The sequence below is a fragment of the Lagenorhynchus albirostris genome, chromosome 10, assembly GCF_949774975.1.
Source record: "Lagenorhynchus albirostris chromosome 10, mLagAlb1.1, whole genome shotgun sequence".
In the NCBI taxonomy this organism is placed as follows: Eukaryota; Metazoa; Chordata; class Mammalia; order Artiodactyla; family Delphinidae; genus Lagenorhynchus; species Lagenorhynchus albirostris.
In genome coordinates, this window is record NC_083104.1 from 63905097 (window position 1) to 63928850 (window position 23754).

The following is a 23754-nucleotide window of genomic DNA, read 5'->3' on the forward strand; positions in this document are numbered from 1 at the left end:
TTGGGGCCTCCCTTGCTTTAGCGAGTCCCCCTCAGGCGTTGACTGGTGACGGCAGGGTAAGGCCTCTTTCCGCTTCTCAAGAAAGATCCCCTCTTGCCCAGAGCATCCTCCGCTCCATCTGGCTGTGACTAAATGAAATCGGCAGCCCCTCTTTTAGGTGGGGTGCTTTCCCAGCTGCACCAAATCAGTGGTTTGTGATGCGCTGAGGACAAGGGTTTGGGGCTGACATCCCTGCTACACCCTGGGGGCGCCTCGGCCTGCCGCCAGGGCTGAACCGCAGCTGGGAGGGAGGGTGGGTTCTGGGCAGCCTGATCCAACCTGACGGCATCTGTTTAAATCTAGATGACGGAGCAGCGGAAACGCAGGCAACGCCTGGGCTTCGTGGATGTCCAGAACTGCATGAGCCGCTGAGTGGAGCCACGGAAGGCCCGTCAGGCCACATGCAACACTGGAGAGCTGAGAGTGGGAACACCGCCCCTCAAGGCCAGGTCCCCACCCAACCCCCAGCTCCACCTCTGCCAGACCCCGCCCCGGGCCAACATAGACTCTGAACAGCTTAGAGGGGAAACTAGAGCTGACAGTGCTGCCCAGACCAAGCTCTTAAAAAAAAAAACTCAGAAGCTCAGTGGGACTCGGCTTACTTAATGCCTGAGTCCTCTTAAAGGACTATTGCTTTGTCCCTTATGACTGATGTGCCTTTGTATTCCTCCTGGTGGGTGATTAGGAGTGGCGTCTCCATTTTATTCCAAGCACTACATTTTGGTTACTGCCGCCTCTGGAGGGGCGCGGTGATGCTGTCGCTAGTGATTTTAGGGCTTTGTTATTTAACTTATTCACGGTGCCAGGCTCAGCCCTGGCCAGGGCCGTGCAGCCCCCCTGTGCCTCAGAACTGCCGTATACAGTGCGTAGACCTCAGTGTCCAAGTCCATGCCACCCCCATCGCACAGCCCTGGCTGGACTGGTGACCACAGGCTTGGTCCTAAGACCTGCCTCCTCCTGCGCCTCCTGGGCAAGAGTCACAAGCCCAGGTGACAGGGCTGGGGCATGTTAACAGGGGCTGGTTTTGACTGCTTGTTTTCTCCTTTTGGTGTAATGTTTTACAAATCCTTTGGCCCGAGAACTAATACGTTAATTACCTTAAATAAATTAATAACTCTAGTCCGTTAGAAAGGGAGGCTGGCTCCCGTGCTCCTCAGGGGCTGGGGTGGGTGGTAACGTGGCGCTGGCGGAAGACAGAATACGAGCCCTGCTTGCTGGCCTAACCTTGGGCTCTTGGGAGATGCTGAATGCCATCCTGTCTTGCAGCGATTCCGGGACAGAACTGTACTATGGGGTAACTGGTTTCTATCATAATCCTATGAATTTTATTTTATGCATTTCAAAACACAGTGAGGAGTCCAGGTAAAATGAGGTTAAGAACCCACTTCCACTTCTTCCCAACAAGGGGTGCTGTCGGCCCTGCCCTACCCCTTCTCTCAGCTCTATTCTTGACAAGAAACCTGAAGTAGGGAATGTAAACATCTACTGGTAAGAGCTAAGGTCCCGTGGAGTAATAAGGTGACCCTGTGCATGTCCCCGGCCAGGGGAGGGGGCCTGCCATGTGGCCTCCCACAGAACCCGCCCCGAGTGCTGAAGCCGACTCAAGCCGGGGCCCTGCCTGGCCTGTTGGTAGCTCTACTCTGCCCCTTAAGCCAACTTGGAACATGGCTTTTCTGCAAGGTCAGGGGCAGAGGACTGAGCTCTGGCCTTCTGAGTCAGTGGGGAGGAGGGCCAAGCAGGCTTTTCTCATCCCTCTGTCATACACCTCCTGCTGCTTTCTGTTTGCAACAGGACGCCTTCTTCAGTACTGAATGCTATTTTTGGCTCTCTCCCAGGAGCTCCTAAAACAAAAGGGAGCCTGTGAATCTTGCCAGGAGCCAGCCAGACCTCTGTTGGCAGGTGGGGCTCCTGTGGCCGTGCAGGAAGCACCTTGCCCACAGGGCCCGTCACCATCCCTTCTCAGGCCCAGACGGAGACCCGCACTTCCTCTCCTGGAGGACATCCTAGCCTGACTGGTGGGTGGGCGGATGCTCAACTGGCGTCCCTCCTCAGGCCAGAGCTTTCTTTACAGCAACAAGGGCTTCCTTTCTTGTGAAGGCCAGATGAGATTCCTGAACTACAAGGAAAGGGAAATCAGGGCATTTTATTGATAATGGCAACGTCCACAACTTTACGCTTAGGTATGTGGGCGTGTTAAGGCCCGAGCCCAGGCCTTATGCTTCTCCTCGGGATCCCTGGGGGCAAACTTCTCCTGCAGTTTCTTCCACATGCCTTTATTCATCTCCTTAAACTCTTCCAAGGTATCTGCAAAAGGAGAAGACAACGAAAAAAGGCTGAAGTCTAAAATGATTACACAGGTTGGCCCCACAGGGCTTTCGCCACACAGGCATGTCTCGCTTTTCACAGTATGTTCCTAAGAAAGGGAAGTGTAGCCCCAGCTTCTGATCAGCAAATCAGGCAGGGTAACAGACAAATAAATGCAAGTGTGGATGAGCACTTGTGTACCAGAGACCGTCCTTACAGTGGCCTCTGTTCACATCCAATTATCATTCACCATCTAAGCAGGGCCCTCTCCGCTCTGCTCCACGTGAGCAAAGAAAAGGCGCTGTAGCATCAGCTACACAACGCACAGGCCCAGAGGCTTATCTCAAAACTTGGCCTGAGCCACACAGACCTTACTGTCCATTTTACAGATGTGGAAACTTGAGGCAGAGTGAGGTTAAGGAACTTGAGCAGGCTACACGGCTAGGAAGTGGTGGAGCTGGGATTTGACCCCAGACACTTGGGTCCACCCCACGCTGTGGAGTTGAGCAGGCACCCGGGAGGGAGCTGGACCTGGGCCCCCATCCCTGCCCACCATTTCCACACTGGGTCCCCTCAAGCAATCAGTTAACTCTCTGAGCCTCGGGTTCCTCATCTGCAAAGTGGAGATCAAAACACCTGCCTCAAAAGTTGTGAGTCTTAAAGTAAATAATGGAGGTGACGTACCTGGCACCTGGCCCACACTCAAGAAAACGCAGCCATCTTCACAGGCGTGAAGGCAGCGGGAGCTGGTGGGAGCCAGTGGGGCCTCTGTTTAAAAACATACATCCACCCCTCCCCCCTCCCCCCTAAAGGCAGGGTTTCTCAGTGACATTTGGGGCCAGTGACATTTGGAGCCAGATAATTCTTTGTTGTGGGGCTGACCTGGCACTGCAGGAGCATCTTGGCCTCTACCCACTAGATGTCAGTAGCAAACTGCCCTTTCCCCCGCAAGCTGTGACAACTAAAGTGGTCTCCAGACATTGCCACAGGTCCCTGGGGGACAAAATCGCTCCCGGGTTGAGAACCACTGGTATAAAGTCTGTCCAGGGCTAAAGTTCTATGATACCTAATTTTACTTGTATTTTAAGTTTAGATTTTCACATTATTTAAATTTCATAGCCTGGATTTTCATCTCTTAATAAAACTTCTGGAGAAAAAGAATAGCTTTTCTGAACAAAAAGGTAACTTACATCATCTATTAACATTTATTGTCAGTGGGCTCTTGACTAAATTAGGACACGCACTGTACCCCGGCCAGCATTCCACCCTGGGACTTTTCCAGAAGTCCAGCTTCCTTTGTGGGGCACAAAACGGATGCCGAGGCCTCCTTCAGAGACTCCTGGGACCCCAAGCCAGGATGGACACACTCGGGACCTAGACTGCGGCCACATTTCTGACTTGCCAGGCCCTCAAATCCTCATGACAAACACTGCAAGGTGTCCTGCCCTGTCAGAGGAAACACTCAGTAAGCTTATTCCACAGTCACAACAAAAATAAGAGGCTTGCTGTGAAAGCAAATTATCAGCTAATTTCCTAAGGCTGAACTCCCAGCCACGACAAGCTGCAGCACAGGCCAGTGGTGGGGAGTCGTACATCTCCCCCTCCTTGGCTATGGCCCGTTGTCTCCGAACTCAGACGTCCCGAAGTTAACCAAGAGGCAGAGGCTGAGCCTCTGGAACTTCTTTCCATTCTAATTTCAAGTTCAAACTTTGCTCAAACTCTTCGGGGTCCTCACAATGACACTGTGCATCGATGCTGGTAATTACATGAGCCCAGGGACATAGGGGTACCATTTGTTTATATATGTGTGTATGTGGGTGTGTATACACACCCACATACACACTTTAAAAAAAATTGCCAATAAAGTGATTCTGCCTGGCCAAAATATCTCTACCCCAGTTTTCCAGAGAGTAAATATAAAAATAGTATCAGTCAACATACAATAGCAGATGACACCACCAGGTTTTAATCTGTTCAGAAGGTTAAGAGTTTTCTGGAAGCCTAAATTCTCAAACCTTAGTTGCTGAAGGCTGCCAGAGGAATAGGAAAGAGAAATTTCTAGAGTACCAGGAGGCAATGTTTCAGGGCCGTGCCCTCCCAGAAAAGGTTAGCCTATTTTTATATGTGGTATCCTTGGCAATAAAAATAGTTAATTTTCCAGAACCTGCCTGTTTCAACCCAGGCTTCCCCTGCCACCACCCGCCACGTCCCCCTTCAGTGACAATGGAGATGGGGAAGTAAGGAGGGGCCGGGCTAGACAGGGTTTTTCCTTTCTTGTTAATCGGTCTATCAAGGACTCCAAACCATACCTAGTTAAACCCATATCTAACCCACAGACCACGTCCCCTGGGTCAGATAACTCTTAGGCGGATATCCCCATACACGTCTATTGAATGGCTTTTTGTTTTAATTAAAACCCTCATGTTTATAAAGCCCCCTTAGGGCCATAAAGATAAAATTATTTTCCTTCCATCCTGATTTCAACTACTTCCATTTGGCAAATACATATTCCCCTGTTCCCTGCTGCCCAGCCTTGAATTTAAAAGCTCTAAAGATGGATTTGCTTTTTTTAAATAATGCCTTTGACCTTCTCCATGTTCTGTGGCCAAAAAAGCATGAGCCCTGTAGCTTCAGAATTTCCTGTGGGCTATTCCACAAGACCTTCCATCAGGCAAAACTGTCTTATTAGACAATTCCCCTTGGCCGCTCAAACACAAAGACTCATTTGCAAACCAACCAGAAAGGGCAGCAGCTGTGCTTTCCATACCTGTGGACAGGATCAGTTTGTATTCTTCCAGGGACAGACCACTGAAGCTTGTGTCTCTGGGGCGAGGGTACTGGTCACACGGGGCAGAGAGGAAGAGAGAGGGAGGGGAGAGAAGATTAGTTCTGCAGCACAACCCGGGACTAGATGATCCTGGACAGAAGCCACGCTCTAACTGCAGTTCACAGGCCATGGGTGTCTGGAGGCCAGAAGGAGAAGCGCAACGCCACCTGGAGGCCAAACCAGTCCGGTCTGGAGAGGCGGCTCTGACGTGAACACGCACCTGAACCCTCTGGAAAATGCAGGCTGGGCCTCGGGAGCCTGGGTGGGGCCTATGATTCTGCATTTCTAACCAGCCCCCGGGTGGTGCCCATGCTGCTGCTCACAGACCACACTTTGAGCAGTGAGGATTTAGAAGAAATCCCCTCTTCATACAGACTAGGCATTTGGCCGTGTAAATCTGTGGTTACTGAGCACATTTCTCAAGCCTGGGGAAAAAACACACTAAACGGAATTTGACAGCAATCATGTCAGGGCCGAGCAGAGGTCCAGCTTTGTCTGACAGGACTTTCCCAGTCACCCCATCTTTATCACCGGAGCATGGGGAAGACCAGTTCCGTCAGAGGGGGTGGGAAAATATGTGTGAGATCCAAGAGTTGTCAGACACACCCGGAAGCATCCACTGGCATATAAAACACATGGCTTTTCTTCAAAATTAAAAACGGCTTTCATTTAGGTGACCTAAAAGCCTCTACCAGGTGCCTTAGTCGGCTTGGTTGAAATTACTGGTTACATTTGAAAGTAGCAAAACCACAATTCTTTACAGAACATCGTATAATCAGATTTCACTCACTCTTATTGGTCATCTCCAGTCGGAGGGCTGGGGACAACACAAAAGACTGGCCCACTCACCTTGTGTTTGTAGTAGTTTGCATGGAGCCGTGCTAAGCTCTCGTACATCTGATCACAGGCCTCAGGCTCTGAAACCTGAAAAACAAAACCTCCAAGAAAGTGAGCAAATGAGCCCTGCCCCCACACGGGTCTGTACCGTATGCCTCCAGGAAGGACAGGAAGCAGGCCTGCAGCTCAGAGCTGGCTTCTCTGACCACAGGTCCCACGGTCAGAAATCACCTTTTTGGAATAATGGCTCCACCTCAGCAGCTCCCCAACCTGCAGGAAAACTCAACTGGCAAACAAACATTTGCTGAACACCTGTGACTTGTGAACCAGCAAGCCACCGCGGTGGGAGGCACTGCGGTAAAAACACAACACTCCAGGAGTGCTAGGGGCAATGTGGGCCACAAGAAGTCAGAGGAGGTCAGCGGATCATGGAAGTGAGACTAAGCTGGTTTCTGAAGGATGCACAGGAGCTGGGGAGAGTGGAGGGGGCCTTCCTGGTGGAGGCGGTTGCATGAGCAGGGCAGAGGAGGCAGGGATGCTATCTATACCTATGCCTCACACCAGACCATCTGGCTGAGGGCCTGAACATGCAGGTAAAAGAGCCTGGGTGGGAGAAAAAGAAAAAGCTTTTTGAATTAAACCTTCAATATGAAATGTATTAAATAAAGATTCTTTTATGAAAGGAAAAAAAATCATCTGAGCTTTCATCTGTGGTAAGTGGGGAGCTGTTGAATTTTACAAGGAAAGAAACATGAAGAAAGTAGTATTTTAGGATGAAACAGGTGAACTGAGGAGAACCAAGAGGGAGAATCCAGTTAGGTCCTGTTAGGAAGCCTTGCAAACAGAAAGGGGAAAAGAAAGCAATACTCCGGATGGCCCTGCTGGAAGTTCCAGGGAACGCGGGCAACATGCAGATGAGAGGTGGGTTTTTCCCCCTCATACCTCTTGGAAAGTTTTCCCTTCCTTCTGCCTTTGCCACTATTTAGCTACAGTTCCTTATATTATTCTGCCAAGAATTCTGAAAGCTCCCCAGGATGAAACTTTCTCTTCAATGTTTTTTCCCAGAATTCAAATGATGGATTTTTCCAACTTAAATCCTTTCTCGAAGAAGGCAGAGCATAAATAAATCAGTAGTTAAGCATTTTAATAGGCAGCTCCACTTCTGCCTCCGTGTGCATGTCAAATAAGGTCCCCACTTTACAGCAAACAAAAAAGACAATCCTGTCATTGAGTTCCACTCAATCCATCCCCAGGTTCAGGCCACCCATCATGAGAACGCCCAGGTAGCCACATCAGAAGAGAAAAGGTGATGGGCTGAGGAGGCAGCCAGTGTTTGTTGACTAATGATCAAAGGCATTATTTGAGTGCACTGGGGCTAAAGGCTGAAAAAGAAGAACGGATATTAACACATGAGTCTGACTCCCTATCGGGCGGCGCTTCCAAGGAAAGTCCAGCTGGAACAGAATTCTGCAGCATACACTTTGGGGGAAAGCGTTTTGAATGTTCTGTCTTCAGCAGGGCATGCAAAACTAAGAGCTAACCAGACGACAGACGAACAGAAGGCACAAGATGCAAAAGGAAAAAGAGGGTAACACCAGCCAAACTTTTAAAGAATATTATGTAGATTATCAAAAGATAATTGTGCATTTCATCATTTGCTTGCCCTCTTCATACCTGTACAGATGTGTCTGCTTATAAATTTAAGAGAACCTACAGTGTGCCCAGCCCATGTAAGAGCAGGTGTGCATAGCTGTGGGGAGCTGTGGAGTCCAACTGCCTGCATTTGGATCTCATCCCTTACCAGCTAAGGGGTACTGGGCAAATCACTCCATCTCCCAATGCCCCCAACACTTAAAAAAAAATTTCCCACTTTTCCTTTATCCTTCTCTATATCTATATATACATAATATTTCAGTATGTTTCCTAAGAACGACATTCTCTCATATAACCACAGTTCCATGACCAAATTCAGGACATTTAACATTGATACAACACTTCTATCTGTTCCATTGTCCATATTCCAACTCTGTCAATTGTCTCAGTAAAACTCTTTATAGCAAAAAACAGTCCTTTAGGCCCAGGATCGCCTCCTGCACTACCTGTCACGTTTCTTTCTCCTTGCAGCCAGGACACCTCCTCGGCCTTTGTCTTCCCAGCATTGACATTTTTGAAACATACTGCCCAACTTAACTTTTCTTTTAAAAGAAAAGATAATAATTGTCCCTATTTCTGAGGGCGATGTGAGGATAAGTAAGGTAATGCCTGGACTGCTCTGAATTCAGGGCCAGGAACACTGATGAATGTGAGGGATTAGTCTTGGTTACTATTAGTAGTAAACAGTTATAGTAAACACAGGCCTTTACTGCACTAACTACAAGGCGAAAGAAGACTTCAGGACGATCCTGGTGACAGCGGAATGAGGGGTGCGTGGAGGGCCCCTGACACCATCAGCGGAGCCAAGGAAGCCCTGCCAAGGGTCACGGCGAGGGTGGGCGGAAGTTACCAGTAGGACGTGGGGCTCTCCAGGCACAGGACCAGCTCATGCACACGCCCAGGGGACAGCAATTAGGACACATCAGCGGATCAGTGCTGCTGGTGTGACTGCCGGGTATGGCTGGAGGTGAAGTGATGAAGGGATGGAAAATCACCGAAGCTTCACTCTGTCCCTGACTGGACCTCCGGCCCTGAGCTTGATGGCTCTAGTGGTCCCCAAGTGTTTCATGATCAGCTTGGTGGGGATCACGCCCTGACCCTTGGTCTCTGCTGAGCGAGTGGCTGTCTGCAGCACCTGTCCTCCACCTGATGGCCGTGCAACCCGACCTTCCCCTCCCACCACCACCGACCACCCTCCCAACCCAGCTCTTAATTAAGAAAGGCATTCACAGCACTGCCTCTGCCCAGCGCCTCTCTCCCGGGCTCCCTCACTGCCGGCAGACCACCAACACATCGCGTCCTCACCAGACCCGCGCTCCCACCAGATCCTCACCTTCAGAGATGCTGCCAAAAGGAGTCCCCTCCTGCCTTTCCTCCAAATCTAACAGTGAGAGCTGGCCGGAGGGCTGCTCAGCCACCTCCGTCTGTACCCTCGGTGGGGCGAGCAGGGTGTCTCCTTCCTGCTCAGCTTTTCCCACCTCCGACAGAGAAGTAGGGCAGAGGGGAGGGACACAGAGAGAGAGGATGGGGTCACCGTACAGAGCACTGCTCAAAAACCAAAGTGACCCTCTGTGTTCCCTGAACCTCTCAAAAGTCCTTCAGTATTAAAGAGACAGTCTCCCAGATACTTTCCATAAAGCCTGGAGCCTCAAAGAATAATCTGAGAAGCATCTATAAATGACAAATCACCAAAAAAGGACCTTGTCACCCAATTTCTCATCTGAGGTCAGAAGGTGTCTGTACGAGGCTGTAAAAGTAGCTCAGTGGAGGCGATGAGAGTTTGAGGTACGGCAACTTCAAGCCAAGTTATTACTGCCTAAGCAGAGATGGAGCCAAGGCCAGTTCTGGGTTCCTAGTCACACCCAATCCAAGCTCAGCAATTACAAAATTGTCTTATTTACTACTTAAAAGTACATCAATAGAAATACTTGTCTAATTCCGGAAGCCTCACCACATACCTACATCCTACACTCTATTCACAGACTCCAGCGCAAACATCGCTGAATTTTGAAATACACAGTTTTCCCGATGAAGTGTACTGTGCACTTTTAGAAATATTCTTATATACAAGCTTTAAACTACCTGATTTTGCATTCACACCTAATGAGATTATGGACATTTTAGGACTAATAGCAAAGCTGGGTTTAAAAAAGGCAGCAGTGGGATATTATGAAAAATTCAGCTCTGCTCCCTAAATTTGAATAAAATAGATGTTCAAGTGACAAAGTGTCCTTTTCGGCTCTATTTTGGCTCCTTTTGCATTTCCCCCGCTCAGTCGTCAGTAAATTTCTCTTTACCATATTAAACTTTTATACATACAAATCTACATCACTGCCGCAGGCACTGATTTTGATTTTCAAAATTGAATTTTGGGTGGTACAGTGGGCCCTATTCCAGTCACACAAAGGGATGCATAAGCACTTTTGGGAACGTGTTGCAAATTGCTTTGCTAATTAAGGTAGAGCTGGATTCAGTCCAGAAGGATCTATGAGGAAAGGTTTTCATGACTTGGTAATGAACTTCTGAAATGAGTTCATTCCATTATGGGAGTCTATTCCCTTGAATTCAACTGAAAATCTATTTCTTGAGCATCTACTATGTAGAGAGCTCTGCTAGGTGGCTGTGAGGGGACATAAAGACCCAGCCTCGGCTCCAGAGAAGTTGGCAATCAAGCTGAGACAAGAAGATACACACACATTGAAAATAAAAAATGACCAGGACAGAGTGTAACTGAGTGCCAAGAGTTACAGGAGATCAGAAGCAGGAGCTAGTTACCAGGCCTGGCTCACATGGCAGGTGTGGTTCCCTTACAGGGCAGGTTTGCGTTTCACTACAGTGACAGGTCACAGAGTGATGGGGAGTCAGAGTCCCTCACTTTGAGGAGTGTAGACTTCAGAGCTGGGCAGAATGGGGATCAGAGGAGGGACTGGGAGGAAGAGGCATGAAAAGGCAGGGGGACAAGGACGGTCCAGGCAGGCAGGGTCTTAAGCTGCGCCAAGGAGTGCTTCAAGGCCTGGGAAGCCACCAGATTCTTGACAAGCTCTGTGTCTGGGCTTTGGTCCACAGTGCACTAGGTTCTCAAAGGTTAAGAACCTGGGAGCAGAGATCAAGATGGCAGAATAGAAGGACGTGGAGCTCACGTCCTCCCACAAATACATGAAAGACACATCTACATGTTGAAAAATTCTCACAGAATACCCACTGAACACTGGCAGAAGATCTCATACAACCAAAGCTGCAAGAAAGATCACCACATAACCAGATAGGATGAAAGAAAAAAAAAAAAGCAGGAATCAGGATGGGACCTGTGCCCCGGGAGGGAGCTTTCAAAGGGGAAAGGTTCCTTTACCCTGGGAACCCCCTTCACTGACTGGGAGGTCCACTGGACAGATAGGGAGCCTCAGAGGAGAGCACAGCAGCCGGCCTGTGGCAGGCAGGACAGAGGGAGACCAGCACAGACAGTCCACGCTACCTTGCTGCACTTCGCAGCCCAAGACACATGCCTGCTGGTGTGCGGAGCGGCTGGGGGCTGGAACTCGGGCTTCAGAGGACTCACTCTGGCTGCGCAGAGACAGCCTGAAGGGCTTGGAGTGTGGTCCGGGGCGAGGCTGGGGGTGCTGTGTGCAGGATGGAGCCCAGGTCTACTGTCAACGTGCGTGTGAAGCGGGGGGTGCGTAACCCCACCACAGCGGCCTCATTCTCTGGGTGCTCACGGCAGGCACGGCTCCGCCATTATGAGCTCTGGGAGCACACAAGCGCCAGTGGGTTGCCAACACGCAGAGGTAGGGCTGAAATCTGAACCGATTCCTGGCGGGTGCGTGACTTCAGCAAATTCACGCCAGCGGCAGTGTCTACAGGACATCTGAGCTGATTACTGGCACTCCCCCAGCTGAGGCAGGTCTAGGGCCAGCAAAAACAAACTTTGTGGGCACGCACACGCAGAAGCACGGCTGATATCTGAGCTGATTACTGGTATTCCCACAGCAGAGGTGGGGCCGAAGGCAGTGTCAACAACAGTGTACTTTTTGAGCACGCACACCAGGTGACAGGAGATGTTACAGAGTGCATGTCCGGGCAGACAACGCCTGGGGAGGAATACACAGCAGCTCCTTTCCCAGTGGGAGCGCTCCTGTCCCACCTACCTCACACCACAGTTTAGGACCGGATCTGGGAGCTTCTACTTCAACAACTGGGGAGCAGACCCTGCCCCTGGTAGGGCTGTGACAACCACAGAGCAAAGAGGAGGCCCTGTCCAACATCCAGTGCAGGCTCTGGTCCCCACAACAATCACACCCCCTATCAAGGGGAGAAGGGCCAGCACACCCTGAGGAAAGACATGGCAGGCATCCACACCAAAAACAGCCTTTGCACCAAAAATATTAGACTCACACAGGCTACACAGGGGTGTTTCCACGTAAAAACAGCCCTCCATGACCACAGTAGATAATGTTTCCCCTAAATTCATAGAGTCAGAGTAATATAAGTAAAATGAAAAAGCAGAGGAACCACTCCCAATTATAAGAACAAGAGAAATCCCCTAAAAAAACAAACAATGAAACAGACCTCTCCAGTCTACCAGGCCCTGAGTTCAAAAAGAAGGTAACAAAAATGCTGAAGGAGCTTAAGAACAGCCATCGACAGCAATGCAGATCACTGCAACTAAGAACTATAAAGAGGAGGCAATCAAAATCAGACAGCTTAACTGCAGAGATGAAAACTGAGCTAAAGGCAATATATAGAAAACGAAATAATGCAAAATGAATTAGTGATTTGGAAGACAAAATAATGGAAATCACCCAATCAGAACGGCAGACAAAAAAACAAATGAAAAAAAAAATGAAAGCAAGATAAAAGACCTATGGGACACAAAGCATGCCAATCTAGGCATAATAGGGATCCCAGAAGAAGAAAGAGAAAAGCGAATCGAAAATGTATTTAAAGAAATTATGGCTGAAAATTTCCCAAACCTAAAGAAGGAAACAAATATTGAGGTACAGGAAGCACAGAGGGTCCCAAACAAGATGAACCCAAGCAGACCTACACCAAGACATATCATAATTAAAATGGCAAAAGTTAAAAAGAGAGGATTTTAAAGGCAGCAAGAGAAAAACAAAGAGTAAGTTACAAGGGAACCCCCATAAGGCTATCAGCTGATTTCTCTATAGAAACTTTGCAGGCCAGAAGGGAGTAGCAAGATATATTCAAAGTCCTGAAAGGGAGAAACCTGCAACCTATGATACTCTACCCAGCAAGATTATCATTTATAATAGAAGGAGAGATAATGAATTTCTCACACAAGCAAAAACTAAAAGAATACAGCAATACTAGACCTAACCTAAAAAGAATACTGAAAGGTCTTCTCTAAATAGAAAAGAAGAAAGAATCTATAGGAAAGGGAAAATCACAATAGGAAAAGCAAATATATGAAAGGATTGTAGATCACTTAAATAAACCAGAACATACATTAAAAAAAAAAAACAAAAAAAATTTGTGGAAGCAATTATAACTACAATGAATGGCAAAAGGATAAACATGAAAATGTAAAATAGGACATCAGAATCAAATTGTTCTTACTTGGGAGAGGGGAGTAAGAAAATGTAGATTTTTTGGAATGTGTTTAAGCTTATATGACTACCAGTCTAAAGCAAGCAGATACAGTAATGGGTTAACATACTTGAAAACCAGGGTAACCACAAATCAAAAACATACAACAAATTCACAAAAAACAAAAAGAAGAGAACTCAAGTGTAATACAAATGAAAACCATCAAACCACAAAAGGAAAAACAAAAAGAAAGGAACAAAGAAGAAATACAAAATCAACTGGAAAACCAGATTTAAAATGGCAATAAATACATACCTGTCAATAATTACCTTAAATGTCAATGGACTAAATGCTCTGACCAAAAGACACAGAATGGCAGATTGGATAAAACAAGAGCCTACAACACGCTGCCTACAAAAGACCCACTTTTGGGCGAAGGACACCCACAGACTGAAAATGAGGGGATGGAAAAAGATATTTCACGCAAACACAAATCACAAGAAGTGGGGGGTCACAATATCCTATCAGACAAAATAGACTTTAAAACAAAGGCCATAGGGACTTCCCTGGTGGCACAGTGGTTAAGAATCCACCTGCCAATGCGGAGGACACGGGTTTGAACTCTGGTCTGGGAAGATCTCACATGCCGTGGATCAACTAAGCCCATGAGCCGCAACTACTGAGCCTGCACTCTAGAGCTCGAAAGCCACAACTACTGAGCCTGTGTGCCACAACTACTGAAACCAGCATGCCCAGAGCCATGCTACGCAACAAGAGAATCCACCGCAATGAGAAGCCTGCACACCACAATGAAGAGTAGTTCCTGCTTGCTGCAACTAGAGAAAGCCCGCGTGCAGCAACGAAGACCCAACGCAGCCAAAAATAAATAAATAAATAAATTTATTTAAAAGAAAAACAAAACCCAAAACAAAGGCCATAAATAAAGAGGGATGCTATATAATGACAAAACAATTGATGCAAGAAGAGGATATTACACTCATTAACATATATGAACCCAATATATGCTTTAGGAGCCCCTAAATACATAAAACAAATACTAACAGACATAAAGGGAGAAACTGATGGGAATAAAATAGAAGTAGGAGATTTTAACACCCCACTGACATCAATAGACAGATCTTCCAAACAGAAAATCAATAAGGCAACAGAGATCCTAAATGACACAAGAGAACAGTTAGACTTAATTTGGTATTTTCAGGACACTACATCCAAAAAAACCAGAATACACATTCTTTTCAAGTGCACATAGCACATTTTCTAGGGTAGACGACATATTAGGACACAAAACAAGCCTTGATAAATTTAAGAGGATAGAAATTATTTCAAGCATCTTTTCTGACCATAATGGCATGAAACTAGAAGTCAACCACAGAAAGAGAAATGAGAAAAAAACCCGATTACACAGAGACTAAACAAGTTATTAAAAAACCAATTGGTCAATGACGAATTCAAAGAGGAAATTAAAAAATACCTTGAGACAAATGACAATGAAAATACAACCATATAAAATCTATGGGATGCAGCAAAAAGCATTTCTTAGAGGGAAGTTCATAGCAATACAGACCTTCCTCAAAAAAACAAGAAAAATCTCAAATAAACAACCCAACCTACCACTTAAAAGAATTAGAAAAAGAAGAACAAACAAAACCTAAAGTCAGCAGAAGGAAGGAAATAATAAAGATTAGAGAGGAAATAAATAAGATAGAGATTTTGAAAAAAAAGAAAAAATCAATAAAACCAAGAGCTGGTTCTTTGAAAGAAAAAAATCAACAAACCTCTGGCTAGGCTCACCAAGAAGAAAAAAGAGGGGGCCCAAATAAACTAAGTAAGAAATGAAAGAGGAGAAATAACAACTGATACCACAGAAATACAAGAAGCCATAAGAGAATACTATGAACAATTATATGCCAACAAACTGGACAACCCAGAAGAAATGGACAAGTTCCTAGAAACATACATCCCACCAAAATTGAATCAAGAAGAAATAAATAATTTGGGGGTTTTCTGGCCACGCTGCATGGCTCACGGGATCTTAGATCCCTGACCAGGGATTGAACCCAGGCCATGGCAGTGAAAGTGCCAAGTCCTAACCACTGGACCGCCAGGGAATTGCCAAGAAGAAATAGATAATTTGAACAGACTGATCACTAGAAGTGAAACAGAATCTGTAATAAAAAAAAAACTCCCTGCAAACAAAAGTCCAGGACCAGATGGCTTCACTAGGGAATTCTACCAAACATACAAAGAACTTAAACTGATCCTTCTCAAACTCTTCTTCAAAAGACTGAAGAGGAGGGAACACTCCTAAAGTCATGCTATGAAGCCACCATCACCCTGATACCAAAACCAGACAAAGACACCACCAAAAAAGAAAATCACAGGCCAATATCTTTGATTGATATAGATGTAAAAATTCTCAATAAAATACTAGCAAACCAAATCCAACAACATATAAAAAGGATCATACACCATGATCAGGTTAGATTCATCCCAAGTTAACAAGGATGGCTCAACATATGCAAATCAATCAGTATGACACACCACATAAACAAAGGAAAAGACAAAAACCACATGATCGTCTCAACAGATGCAGAAAAAGCATTTGATAAAATTCAACATCCATTCATGATTAAAAACTCTCACCAAAGTGGGTACAGAGGAAACATATCTCAACATAATCAATGCTCTTTTTGACAAAACCACAGCCAACGTAATACTCAACAGTGAAAAGCTGAAAGCCTTCCCACTAAAATCTGGCATGAAACAAGGATGCCTACTCTTACCACTTCTATTCAGCATAATATTGGAAGTCCTAGTCACAGCAATCAGACAAGAAAAAGAAATAAAAGGTATCCAAATTAGAAGGGAAGAGGTAAAAATTGTCATTATATGCAGATGACATGATACTCTATACAGAAAACCCTAAACACTCATCACAAAAACTTTTAGAGCAGATAAATGAATTCAGCAAGGTAGCAGGATACAATATTAACATAAAGAAATCAGTTGCATTTCTCTATATCAGAAAGAGAAAGTTAAAAAAATCCCTATTAAAATCACATCAAAATATATATATATAAAATAAAACCACCCAGGAATAAACCTGACCAAGGAGGTAAAAGACTTATATGCTGAGAACTATAAAACACTGATATAGGAAACTGAAGATGATTCAAAGAAATGGAAAGATATCCCATGCTCTTGCATTGGAAGAATTAAAATTGTTAAATTGGCCATATTATCCAAAGCAATCTACAGATTTAATGTGATCCCTATCAAATTACATGACATTTTTCACAGAACTAGAATAAATAATCCTAAAATTTATATGGAACCACAAAAGACCCAGAATTCCAAAGCAATGCTGGGGAAAAGGAACAAAGCTGGAGGCATAACCCTCCCTGACTTCAGACAATACTACAAAGCTACAGTAAACAAATAGCATGGTACTGGCACAAAAACAGACATATAGATCAATGAAACAGAATAGAGAGCCCAGAAATAAGTCCACACACCTACAGTCAATTACTCTTTGACAAAGGTGGAAGAATATACAATGGAGAAAAGACATTCTCTTCAGCAAGTGGTGTTGGGAAAGCTGGAGAGCCTCATGTAAATCAATGAAGTTAGAACACTCCCCACAACATACACAAAAATAAACTCAAAATGGCTTAAAGACTTAAATATAAGACATGACACTATAAACTCCCAGAAGAGAGAACACAGGCAAAACATTCTGACATAAATCATACAAATGTTTTCTTAGGTCAGTCTCCCAAGGCAAAAGAAATGAAAGAAAAAATAAACAAATGGGACCTAATCAAACTTAAAAGCTTTTGCACAGCAAAGGAAACCATAAACAAAACAAAAAGACAACCTATGGACTGGGAGAAAATATTTGCAAACATTGCAACTGACAAGGGCTTAATTTCCAAAATATACAAACAGCTCATACACCTCAACAACAAAACCAACAACCCAATCGAAAAATGGGCAGAAGACCTAAATAGACATTTCTCCAAAGAAGAAATACAGATGGCCAATAGGCACATGAAAAGATGCTCAACATCACTAATTATTAGAGAAATGCAAATCGAAACTACAACGAGGTGTCACCTCACACCAGTCAGAATGGCCATCATCAAAGAGTCTACAAATAGGGCTTCCCTGGTGGCGCAGTGGTTGAGAGTCCGCCTGCCGATGCAGGGGACACGGATTCGTGCCCCGGTCCAGGAAGATCCCACATGCCACGGAGGGGCTGGGCCCGTGAGCCATGGCCACTGAGCCTGCGCGTCCGGAGCCTGTGCTCCGCAACGGGAGAGGCCACAGCAGTGAGAGGCCCGCGTACCGCAAAAAAACAAAGAAAAAAAAAAAAAGTCTACAAATAACAAATGCTGGAGAGTGTGTGGATAAAAGGGAACCTTCCTACTCTGCTGGTGGGAATGTAAATTGGTACAGCCACTATGGAGAACAGTAGGAAGGTTCCTTAAAATACTAAAAATAGAATTGCCGTATGATCAAGCAATCCCACTCCGGGGCATATATCTGGAAAAGACTAGAACTCTAATTAGAAAAGATACATGCACCCCAATGTTCATAGCAGCACTATTTACAACAGCCAAGACATGGAAGCAACCTAAATGCCTGTCGACAGATGAATGGATAAAGAAGATGTGGTACATAGATACAATGGAATGTTACTCAGCCATAAAAAAAGAATGAAGTAATGCCATTTGCAGCAACATGGATAGACTTGGAGATTATCATACTAAGTGAAATAAGTCTGAGAAAGACAAATATCATATAACTTATTTGTGGAATCTAAAAAATGATACAAATGAACTTATTTATAAAACAGAAACAGACTCACCTACATAGAAAACAATCTTATGGTTACCAAAGGGGAGGCAGGGGAGGGATAAATCAGGAATTTGGGATTAACAGATACACACTAATATATATAAAATAGATAAACAACAAGGACCTACTGTATAGCACAGGGAACTATATTCATTATTTTATAATAACTTATAATGGAAAAGAATCTGAAAAAGAACATATATATAGTATATACATATATAGTTTATATATAGTATAAAGGGGGTAACAGGTAACATCTTACAGAAAAATCTGAATGAACTTTTTGGCCAACCCAATATAACTGAATCGCTTTGTTGTACACCTGAAACTAACACAACACTATAAATCAAATATACTTAAAAAAAAAAAAGAACCATTTACATTATGACCAATTTGGGAGGCAATGAGAAGAAGCCCTCATTGGGGCCGGGGCACACGCTGGAGTGTGGTGAGGCGGCGGGACACAGGCTGGATTAGACAACAGTGAAGGCCTCACAAAGCTGCATTACTCCAGAAGGCAACAGGCAGACCCAAAGATCTCTAAGTGGTAACCCACTGAAAGTGGTGGATAATCTAGCCCTCCAGGAGGAGCACCTACATCTCTAAACATGCCTAGAAAACTGCCATGCCTTGGTCTAAACACTACCTTAACTCCCTCCAGCTCCATCCGGAACTGGGGGAGAAAAAGAGATGGAGATGCCTGCATTCCCTCTCTGACATGATTCTCCTCACAATGGCTGTTTTGCAGTGGGCTCAGTATTACAACTAAAAATCACATAATCTGGGCTTCCCTGGTGGCGCAGTGGTTAAGAGTCCGCCTGCAAACGCAGGCGACACGGGTTCGTGCCCCGGTCCAGGAAGATCCGACATGCCGTAGTGTGCCTGGGTCCGTGAGCCATGGCTGCTGGGCCTGCGTGTCCGGAGCCTGTGCTCCACAACAGGAGAGGCCACAACAGTGAGAGGACCACTTACCGAAAAAAAAAATCACATAATCTGTTCTCAGGCCCTTCCTCAATAACTGGACTTCAGAGGACCCACACACGAGGGTGGGTAACGCTGGATGGCATCACCACTGCCAACACACACAGGTCTACAACCCGCCACACTGAGCCACAGACCAGGCCCCGACTGGATGACTGAGAAAACAGAAAACCTTTGAATTCCCCTCTGAGGAGTTGGACGTATCACGTACATTACTGCCAATCCAAGACAAAGTTCAACTCCTTTCAAACGGGGCCGATATTATTTCAACCTGGGTATTTAATACAAGAACTCCCTGGTGGGCGAGCCCCTTCCTGGGTGGCTCCTCAGAGCTGTGCCCTGTGCTGGATAAGTGGGTGCTGCCACGGACTTTTTAGGAAGCTGCCTGTGCATCTAATGAACTCATTAGAAGAGTTTGCACCTTCCCCTGTACTTAAGTCAACAATTACTGTTGTTTTGCCACCTTCCCCCGTGTTGTGATTCTTTTATTAAGCTCTTGGGGCTGCAGGGAACATGCGTTCTCTTAGGGAAACTGAACTGAAAGGGGGCAAAATCCATAAACATTAGCTTTAAAAAACTGCACAATAGGATAGAGGGTGTAAGAGGTGTTTAGTGTGTTTCTGCTTCCCACCTCCTTCTTGGTGAGTTTAGGTGGACTGTGAGACTCCCCAAAGGGCAATCTGTGGTGGAATAAATGGAGGCAGTTATTTTTGTACCCTGGTTTCAAGTCTGAATGATTAATTTGCTTTCTAGTGGTTCTGGCTTTTCTGTGCTGGTGTCCCACCTGAGGACCATCTTTCTCCCCATCCACACTGGGTAGGTAGGGGCTGGGCCAAAGAAAAGCAGGTGGGTAAACAGAAGGATGTTTAATTCTTTGCCAAAACTGTCCATGGTCCAAAGAGGTCTTGAGCAGGAAGTGAGGGGAAGGGAGGGCTTGAAGTTCACGGAACAAGAGGCCTTTCTAACAAGAAGAAATAACTTGGGAGGAATGGGAGCTGAGGATAGTTCAGGCACAAAGAAGACAACGCTCACTTGTCTTGCCATTTAACTCCTGGGGAACCCCGAATAAGTTGTTTTTCTTTTCAGATTTTGTTTCTTCACCTGTAAAATGGGAACAGCGATGGTGACCTCAACTCAGCTGCACTAAGGAAGAGACTAAATGAGACCATGCATGCAGTGTGTCATGCACACGTTCAGCGTTATTGTTCAGATGCAGGAAGCCACAAGGCTGAGAGCAGGACTGCCTGCTCCTCTCCTCTACAGGAACAAACACGCAGTGGAGGAGAGCTGCCTCCCCCTCTAGTCCTGTCTTTCTGGCACATGGCATAACCGAGGGGGAGCTCCGCATCGATCAGTTGACTGGGTCGAGTGCCTGCCCCTGGCTGCCAGCTTTCTCAAGTTCTTTATAAATGATCCGGGGGTGTCAGTGGGAGTGACTCACAGCACTGTTCTCAATTCCAGCAAGGGACTGCTCCTTCTAAAAATTACCACCAAGATTTACTAAGCCCAGGTGCATTCTTGGATGACATCAGGATGAGGTACCACAACAGTGGTCCTGAGTCATGTGCCTGCTGCCATCATGATGCACTGGTTCACTCTACCAGGGATGCATTCATGAGCTGCTCTGGAACCATCAACCGAGCCATGACTTGCATCTGCAGCCATGACTCAAATTCGTGTGGGCCTTCTACTCATCAGAACTAGCTGCCTAGGTGACGACGAAAGATGACAACTGCAAAAGAGAAAGCTCTGCCCTCCTTTTCTGGCTCCTCTTACACTAACAGTCAAGCAGGTGAATGTCATACTCTCACCTCCCCAGGGATCTAGCCTCTGTCAGCTTCTCTGCTGGCTGGTTTCACCATTCAAATTTCATTAAAGCAAGTCACGTGTCTGTCCAACTGTAGGCTCCTTGGTGATAAGGACCCGGTTATGTCCCTCTTCTGTAGTTCCTGCAGTTCCCCACACAGAGTAAGCTCACAAATTAATTCTCCCCACTCAGGGCACAGACATATTCCCTTCTCACTCTTCACTACTTCTCTCCATCTAGTTCTGCTACATCTGCAACTATATTCAAATGATTTTTGTCTCATGAGCCATAACCAATCATTTATTTACCCATTCATTCAGACATTTACCGAGTGTCTTTTATGTGCCAGGAACTATGCTAGACACTGTGGGGAGAAAGATAAAAATAGCACCGTCTCTATTCTCAGGAAGCTCACACTGAAAATGTGAAGGGAGCATAGCCCTAGAAAGTCTATGGGCTATGGGATTTGCAGAGTTGGGACTATGACTCTTGCCTTCAAGATCTTTATACTACGGGCCAGTGAAGACCACTGTAAGAAGTGTGAAGGCCCTCAGTGTTGTGTGGCACCCCAAACCCCCCCAACAAAGCCCTGAGCCAGACACTCCGTCCATGCCCACCACCCAGTCAGCACTTGGTTTCGATGATGCCACTGGGCATGTTGTCCTTGCTCCATTAGGTGGGCTGCTTTGGGTCTGGGTTGGGCTAAGTTGCCAAAAAGCCATGTTCCTGCTTTGACAGGTTGTGGCCAAATTTCGCAAAAGTCATTTCTTCAGGCTGTGTATGTGTCACATCTCATGTGTCTGACCTCTTGCCTGAGCCCCAGGCTCAAATATCCCACTGTCTACTTTGACATTTCCACTTGGAAGTAAATCCACTTTGCATCTCAAGTTTAACATGTCTTAACACCAAACTAAAGCTGTTCTTCCCACACCCCACCTGTTCCTCATCTCCTCTTCCCCATCTCAGTAAACTGCACCACCTTGCACCGAGTTGCTCAGGCCAAAACAATCTAGGTGTTATCCTTGGTTCCTCTTTCCCTTTATCCTATATCCAATACGTCAGCAAGTCCTGTTGATGCAACCTTCACATTGCAACCCCAAAGTGGCCACTTCCATCTCCTGCGCTGCCATCTTCATCCAAGCCACCAACATTTCCTGCCTGGGCTACCAGAGTGACTGTTTCTATTCCTGCCTCCCTATAATCCATTCACTGGTACAGCCAGAGTGATCTTTAAAAAAAACAGTAAACTAGGTCACATCAGCCCCCTGACTAAACCTCCCCAGAGGCTTCTCACTGGTCTTATGATAAAATCCAACCCTTAACCAGAGCCTGCCTATAAAACCCTACCGTGCCTGACTCCTGTCCTCCTCTGACTCAACTCTTAGAAAACGGCATTTCACTCACTACCCTTCAGCCACTTGGGCTTTCTTTCTGCTTCCTGCCTCAGGACCATTGCACTGCCTGAAAGAACACCAAGTGTTCATTGTTGGCTCATCGTCTTCCCTTAGGTCTCATCTATGTGTCACCTCCTCAGTAAGCCTTTATCTATCATAACTAATATTACCCTTTTACCATGCTACTCTATTTCGTATCCATCATAGTACTTCTCTGCACTGCCCTATGTGTGTCTACTTGCTTATTGTGTCCTGAACTAGGATGTAAACTTAGATTTCATGTGGGCAGGACCTCATCTAATTAACTACTGTCTCCCCAGCAACTGGAAGTTCCTGGCACATGGTGGGTGTTCCATAAGTTTGTGCTGTATGAATGAACAAATCCCAGAAGTGCAGCACCAACCTGGAGGACAGCAAGAACACAGGTCTACTACTCACACACATGGGCACGGGGTGAGGACTCAAACCTGCCGCACGGCCTTACAAGGGCCCAGGAAGCACACCAAGGCTTAGCGGGGACCCTGCATAGGTCCTTGGGCATCAGCTCAATCACTGCACACACTTCGAGGTAATGGCATCGTGTCAGGGGAGCAATAAGCCTATGACTGTCACCACCTAGGACTGGTGTTGTGGGACTCAACCCTGGCTGCACCCTGAATCATCGAGAGCTTTTAAAAACACTGAGGGCAAGGCCTCGCCCCCAGAGATTCTGATTCAATAAGGTCGTATGGTCCCAGGTATCTAGATTTTTAAAAAGCTCCTCAGGAACCTCCAACGCGCAGCCAGGTGAAAGTACTGAGTAGAGGATAGGATCGCCGCTCTCCGCAGTTGCCCCGGGCGTTAAGAGGGTCCCCGGGTACGCGCGGCCAGGGAGGAAAGGCGCGCGCAAGCGCGGGGCCCCGCCGCCAGCCCGCTCGTGGGCCCCGCCCTGCCTCCTCCTTTCCTCCCCTCGCCCCAACCGCCTCCCCGCCGCAGGCGGACCCCACAGTCTGGTCACCTGGGTGTTCTCTCCCTCCCGAAAGGCCTGCGCTACCCGCTGCCGCAGATAAGCGCCCAAGTCCCGGCCTCTTTTGGTCTCGTCCACTGGCCATTCCTCACAGAGTCTAAGAAAACGCCTGTAGCGGCTAGCCGCCATTTTGGGCCCTGCTTGTCTCCACCCCTGAGGGAGGAGTCGGCGGGGACAGGTGGAGCTTGCGCACTAAGCATCGCCGGCTTCCCGAAGAGGTGGGGTGGGAGGGAGGAGTGAGCATGCGCCACTTGGCCGGCGCCTTGCCGCTTTCCGGGAGGGGCCGCTGCTCCCCTGTCTCTGCAGGGCCGGCTGATTCAGTCTTCGTCCTCCTGGAACCAGCCCGGTTCCCAGGGGCAAGTCAGTCGTGGAGTACACCAGGGATAGCTTGCTTCTCTTTTTCAGTGACTGCACAAGCTCCAGACTAAAAAACCCTCCTCTGAGACCTCTGCTAATTGCCTAAGCGACTATATTTGCATGT

General features: G+C 46.6%; 2 protein-coding genes across 5 annotated transcripts in view; one reads left to right on the forward strand and one right to left on the reverse strand.

Moving 5' to 3' along the window:
- Positions 1 to 4506, forward strand: part of ITPR3 (inositol 1,4,5-trisphosphate receptor type 3) — a 70153-nt gene extending 65647 nt beyond the window's left edge. For all 4 annotated transcript variants that reach the window (XM_060162603.1, XM_060162604.1, XM_060162605.1 and 1 more), the window contains one exon: positions 343 to 4506. In XM_060162603.1, coding sequence (XP_060018586.1) covers positions 343 to 411 — 69 coding nt within the window. In that variant the 3' untranslated portion in view covers positions 412 to 4506. The remainder of the gene's footprint in view (positions 1 to 342) is intronic.
- Positions 2164 to 23435, reverse strand: LOC132527250 (ubiquinol-cytochrome-c reductase complex assembly factor 2). Its single transcript, XM_060162609.1, has 4 exons — positions 23265 to 23435; positions 6020 to 6094; positions 5111 to 5180; positions 2164 to 2343 (listed from the first exon to the last, which is right to left on the reverse strand). The coding sequence occupies exons 1-4, from the start codon at positions 23400 to 23402 to the stop codon at positions 2216 to 2218; spliced, it is 411 nt and encodes a 136-aa protein (XP_060018592.1). The 5' UTR covers positions 23403 to 23435; the 3' UTR covers positions 2164 to 2215.
- Positions 23436 to 23754: the final 319 nt, after the last annotated feature.

Bases quoted from the DNA above. Each gene is read 5' to 3' on its own strand.
- LOC132527250 (XM_060162609.1), bottom strand. From the start codon at position 23,402: ATGGCGGCTAGCCGCTACAGGCGTTTTCTTAGACTCTGTGAGGAATGG. The intron at 5,181-6,019 runs GTGAGTGGGCCA...CCGTGTGACCAG, and splicing joins CAAACTACTACAAACACAAG to TACCCTCGCCCCAGAGACAC. The intron at 2,344-5,110 runs GTATGGAAAGCA...CTCCTTTTGCAG, and splicing joins CAAACTGATCCTGTCCACAG to ATACCTTGGAAGAGTTTAAG.